The 6000-nt window shown below is 46.7% G+C and overlaps 1 protein-coding gene across 2 annotated transcripts in view; it reads left to right on the top strand.

Annotated features, from left to right (window-relative positions):
• Gcn1 (GCN1, eIF2 alpha kinase activator homolog) overlaps positions 1-6000 on the top strand; it is a 75088-nt gene that overhangs the window by 17595 nt on the left and 51493 nt on the right. For both annotated transcript variants that reach the window (XM_004636246.1, XM_023720903.1), the window contains exons 6-14: positions 386-484; positions 573-707; positions 1459-1527; positions 1735-1843; positions 2736-2810; positions 3056-3184; positions 4133-4183; positions 4528-4626; positions 4864-5037. In XM_004636246.1, the coding sequence (XP_004636303.1) occupies positions 386-484; positions 573-707; positions 1459-1527; positions 1735-1843; positions 2736-2810; positions 3056-3184; positions 4133-4183; positions 4528-4626; positions 4864-5037 (940 nt within the window). The remainder of the gene's footprint in view (positions 1-385; positions 485-572; positions 708-1458; positions 1528-1734; positions 1844-2735; positions 2811-3055; positions 3185-4132; positions 4184-4527; positions 4627-4863; positions 5038-6000) is intronic.

The following is a 6000-nucleotide window of genomic DNA, read 5'->3' as shown; positions in this document are numbered from 1 at the left end:
TGGCATGTGGTGCTGGGGGATTGAACCGCGGTCCCTGTGCTTTGCCAAGCTTGTTCCAAGTAGGTGCTTTAGACCACTGAGCCATCTCACCAGCCCCCCTTGTTCTGTATTACTCCCTAGATGTTTTCATTGTCTGACTGATAGTACTCAGCAAATATTTATTGAATATATGCTTGAGTAAATAGTGTGATTAGAAGATAGGACTAAGTTTTGGGGGTAGTGGAGGTGGAGTGAAGATGATCCAGCTAGGACTGAGAGGAAGAGGCCCAGTGGACACATAGCTAGAATCTAGAGGGCATGATGAAGTGCTCCAGCAGATTCCAAGGGCTATAGGACCCTCACACTCATACCACGTTTTGACCTGAGCCTTTCCTGGTCCTGACAGGTTGAGGTACAGTGCCTGCTCCTGCTGGAGGTGCTGGGTGGCTCCCACAAACATGCTGTGGATGGTGCTGTGAAGAAGCTCACCAAGCTGTGGAAAGAGGTGATGGGAGCAGGCAGGTGGTGGTGGGCCGTGCTTGCCCCCCATTCCCCTGCTGCCGCGTTTATCCACCTGCCTTCCACTCCTTCAGAACCCTGGGCTGGTGGAACAATACTTGTCAGCAATTCTCAGCCTAGAACCCAACCAGAACTATGCTGGCATGCTGGGATTGTTGGTACACTTCTGCACGAGCCACAAGGAGATAGATGTGGTCAGTCGGCACAAGGCAAGTACCAGGCCTGGTGGCTGTGGGTTTGTCATGTTGTTTGCCATGACTGGCTGCAGGGAAGGAGTGGGATCTTGCTTTGCCCTTATGTCCTGAGCTTTTGATCTCATCTCAGATTTGTTGGTTCTCTCACACAAGACCTTGCCCTTTTGCCATGATAATGAATGTTAAGGAGTTGGAAAGTTTTCTGCAGTTTGGTTTCTGGTGAATACTAGGTGATAATTTTGCTTGTGCATACTGACGTTTATTTACCCCCATTGAACACCTACCATGTGCCTAGTACTGTACTGTGAGCAAAGGAGCTGTGATCTCACAGAACTGAGTCTGCAAAGGAATCTGGCCTTAGATGGGTGGTCATCTAGCTAATTATCACTGCAGTTAGTGCTACAAAGAGGAAGTGAGGGAAGCTGTGATTCTCAGCAGTAGGGAACCTGACATAGGCTGTGGGTCAGGAAACATCCTTGTGACTTTCAGGGTGTAGATGGGTCAGCAAACGAGGAAGTAGCAGGTGAGAAGGTGAGGAAAATTTTGGGCAGAGGAGGCAGCCAGTGGGAAGGAACCCTGAGGAGGCACATAGGGTTGGGGTAGTGAAGTGTGGGTGAGAGGTGTGAGATGTATGGGATCTCTGCTTGAGGCTGAGATTTGGAGATACTGACTGATGGTTTTTGGAGGTTCTCCCACAAAGGTACCTCATAGGTGAAGTGTCAGACCCTTCAGAGAGTTGGGGTTTAGCCAGATCTCTGTTCTCTAGAGTGCCCTTCTGGATTTCTATGTGAAGAACGTCCTGATGAGCAAAGTAAAGCCTCCGAAGTACCTGTTGGTGAGTGGGCACCTTACCTGCCTGGGTGAGCCAAATCCAGTTTTTTGTTTTGTTTTTTTTTACCGGGGATTGAACTTGGGACTTTGCTCTTGCCAGGCAGGTGCTTATGCTACTGAGCTATCTCCCCGGTCCCCAAAGCCAGTTTTATATTCTGGAACTTGGTCTGCTCCCCAGAAGGCTGGCTGCCTGATTCCTTTCTCTTCATAGGATAACTGTGCTCCTCTGCTCCGATACATGTCCCACATGGAATTTAAGGAACTGATACTGCCCACCATACAGAAGTCCTTACTGAGGAGTCCAGAGAATGTTATTGAAAGTAGGTTCCTGTTGGACAGGATGGGGGGGCAGTTGACTGATTAGCTTTATTCGTGATTCTTTCCAGTAGGAAGTGTGTGTGTGTGTGTGTGTGTGTGTGTGTGTGTGTGTGTGTGTGTATGTGTGTTGGGTGGGGAGATAAAGTCACTGTTATCTTGTGGGGACCTTGAGAGAGAGTTCAGGAACCCTTTTAACAATAAGAAGAAGTTATGGACTTTCTTATTAGCAGAATATGCCAAAGTGTATCTGTTTAGAATACATATAATGTTAGAGGTTCAAGAACCTGTATTCAGATGGAGCACCTTTTTTTTGAGCCAGTTTGAACTTGGTGTGACGGTACATGAAACCATGAAAATGAGGGTTGAGTCTCTGTCGCTGCCGCTTGTTCAGAGGTTTTGGGGGAGTGCTGGGAAGGGGTAGTTTTTAAGTTCCTCTTTTTTTATTTTTAATGTATTTGGTACAGGGTCTCACACAGCTTGGACTTGTAATGATCCTCCTGTTTCAGCCTCCCCAGTGCTGGGATTACAGGCGTGCACCACTACGCTTGGTATTAATGCCCAGCTCAGCCTGCCCAGGGGTGGGGCCGGCTTGGCATGTGGTGTTGGGGATTGAACCCCGGTCCCTGCGTTTGGCTAAGCAGGTACTTAGTCAACTGAGCTATCTCATTGGCCCAAAGGGGCAGTTTTTTTGCTGACTGGGAAAGAGCTAGTAGGTCCAGCTTTCCAGCAGAGCTCTGGTTGAAGGGTGTGACCACTCTTACAGTCCTAGAGAGGTGAAGGATGGTCATGTTCCATGTAGCTAAACAGCAGGCCTGGTGACATTTGTTAGGAAGTAGGTCAAAAGTAGACCTCGATCCAAGAGACTGACGTAGGCAATGCTGTCTGTCCCCTTAGCCATCTCCAGTCTGCTGGCATCAGTGACCCTTGATCTCAGCCAGTATGCCCTGGACATCGTGAAAGGCCTGGCTAGTGAGTATTCTGACTACTCTCCAGTCCCTCGACATGTGTGGGTTTTGGATGTACCTGTTGGAATTCTTATTGCAAAGAGGGTGGGGACAGTTTAAGTTTACCTGTATGAGCTGAGTTTCTTTCAGTTCTTTAGTATGAGAACAGATAGCCAGGAGTGAAGAGCTGGTTGTCTGGGAAAGACAGACTAAAGTCAGGGTGCCTAGCTCCTGGCAGCCCCTGAGCAGTGGCTGGCTCTGTGTGTCCAGATCAGCTGAAGTCCAACAGCCCCCGCCTCATGGATGAAGCCGTGCTAGCACTACGAAACCTGGCCCGCCAGTGCAGTGACTCCTCAGCCACTGAGGCCCTGACCAGGCACCTGTTTGCCATTCTCGGAGGTGAGCAGCTTTCTTGGCCTTGAGGTTGACTGAGATGCATCCCTAGGATTCCCCTAGGCTCTGGATCAGGCATAAACTTGATTCTGAGCCTGTCTGTGAGTGGCCAGCGTGACACCCACACTGGAATATACATGGGTGCTGTGAGCAGAAGTACACAGGGCAGTGTTGATGATAATCTTACCATTTTTGTTTTTTCATCTGTGTGTTTTTGTATGCATGACAAAAAAATGAAATACTACAAATTGTTAATTGTGTCTTTGAATAGTGAAAACATGGTTGATTTACAAAATTATTTTTATTTTTATTTTTTGTTTCTCAGGTGTTTTGTGTATAGTTCATTTTCAGTCAGTAAACAAAAACAAGAAGCTATTAAATATGTGTATGTGTTTGTGGTTTTGTGCAGACGAGCAGCTGAGTAGAGAATGTGCCTTTCAGGGATTGAGAGTATGAGTCATCACTTGGTTTTGGTTTTTTTGAGATGGCATCTCACCTTGTAGTTCATTCAAATTATCTTTGAACTCACTTTGTAGCCCAGCTGCCCTCACACTCATGGCAAACCTTCTGCCTCAGCCTCCCAGGTGCTGTGATTATAGGTGTACACCATCATGCCCAGTCTTAATAAATGTTATTTTAAACTTGGTTTCTTGCAGCCCTGGACCTGCCCCCCGGCGTGCTGAGCTGGCCACCAAGACCAGGCATGGTGGTGCTTGCCTGTAATCCCACTGCTAAGGAGGCTGAAAACAGGAGAATCACTATGAGTCTGAGCTGCATAGTGAGACCCTGTACCAAATACATAAAAATAAATAAAAAATAAATTAATTAATTCAGCTTCTTGCCAGTAAGACTATGCCTGAGGTCTACATACATCATGTCAACTCATGATATACTGTTCACCCTCTAGGGAAATGTGGATGATGTAAATTTAACCATTGCTTCTTTTCTTGTCAGGCTCAGAGGGAAAGCTGACTATTGTAGCCCAGAAGATGAGTGTCCTCTCAGGTACAGGATTTCTCCCTCGGTCCTGGAAACGTGGTTGGTATTGGGAGAGGTTTAATGTGACTCAGATATGGCAAGTCCTTTGGATCCTGACCTCTCTGACGGTCTTGGTCATGCCATCTTGCCCCTAGTACTCTTCTGCCTGCTTGCCTGGCAAGAGGTCTGGCCTTTTTAAAAGCAAGTCTGTGGAGAGGGAGTTGAGGGAGGATCCATAATGGCCAGGGAAAGGCATGCCTGGAGGGACCAGAAGAAGTCTGTGACTGGTATGCAGAAGTGGTGATGGCAGGAAGACTCGCCCACTGTGGTTTTGTGCAGACGAGCAGCTGAGCAGAGAATGTGCCTTTCAGGGATTGGGAGCATCAGTCATCACTTGGTGTCTGGGTCTTCTGGTCAAGTCCTGAATGGGATCGTGGCTGAGCTCTTCATTCCATTCCTCCAGCAGGAAGGTAATTTTATGCAGCACGTGGCACATTCATTCCAGACCTGTCCTAGGCCATGGTTTTTCAGTCAGTCTCCCATAACCCCTTTTTCTTTCTGAAGCATATCTCAGTGAGCAAGGCTGGGAATTGCCTGAAATATCACTGCTTCCTTTTTCTGCTACTCCAACTTGATTTCTTGTGCTGTTTGCAATGATTTGGTGTGGTTATTAGATGTCACAGTGTCTGAACTTTTTATTGTCCTAGTGCACGAAGGCACCCTGGTACACGCCGTCTCAATCCTGGCTCTTTGGTGTAACCGTTTCACAGCCGAAGTGCCCAAGAAACTCACTGACTGGTTCAAGAAAGCTTTCAGCCTTAAAACCTCCACCTCTGCAGTGAGGCATGCCTACCTGCAGTGTATGTTGGCCTCCTTCCGAGGTAAGATGCCTTCCCTGAGCCATTCATTGTGCAGGCCACCCCTGCAGAGGTGGCTGAGTCTTCAGGGCATTATCAGCATTCTGGGCTTTCCTTTCCAGTTCAGCTATCTTGAACATTTCTTCCTGAGCATCTAGGCCTTTTAGTCATCTGTAAACCCTAGAATTGGAGTACCTTTTCTTATCTGATACTTGCTTCTCCCCCGATGGAACCCAGTCACCCTGTCACTACGTCATCTGATATCATGAGGAAATGATTCTGACAAGACTAATTTTTTTTTTTTTTTTTGGTCTTTTGAGACAAGGTTTCACTATGTAGTTCAGGCAGACTTTCAGCCTTAAGTTTCACTTTGTAGCCCATCCTGACCTCAAACTCATACAACAATCCTGGGGTTTCAGTCCATAGTCCCTTGGCTCTGATTTCTGTCTTTGGTGAGGGAGAGTATTACGGTAGAGATGGCATGGCAGCCAGAAAACAGAGTGAGAGAACACCAGTGAGCCTGTGCCATCAGGTTTCCCCTGTCCAGGCCCCTCACTTTTCTCCCCAGATGCCACCCACATTCAGGGCAGATCTTCCTCCAGCAGTTTGCTGTGCCATATGCCTACCAGTCATCTTTGGAAACACTCTCATAGGCACAATCAGACTGTGCTATACTAATTTCCTAGGTGTTTCTCAATGAAATCAAGTCAACTGTCTAGGTTATCCAGGGATGAAACATTCCTTGAATTTCATTTTTTTTTTCCCTTTGGGTTAAACTAAAGTTGCTTTATTACTCATTCATCACTTCTTCTAAATGAAGCCTTGGGAACTAGTTCTTGAGTTTTTTATAACTCAAATGTCAAGTACTTCATTAAAGTAAATTCTTTGGTGGAAGGAACAGCTTAAGGTGTCTAGTTCATGAATCTTTTTATCATTTCCTCTTTTCATGGTTAAAAATTTTTTTTTAGAGCCAAAGTTAAGCCAGTA

This window comes from Octodon degus, unplaced genomic scaffold, assembly GCF_000260255.1.
Source record: "Octodon degus isolate 3935 unplaced genomic scaffold, OctDeg1.0 scaffold00079, whole genome shotgun sequence".
NCBI lineage: Eukaryota > Metazoa > Chordata > Mammalia > Rodentia > Octodontidae > Octodon > Octodon degus.
This window is presented reverse-complemented; position numbering and strand designations above follow the sequence as displayed.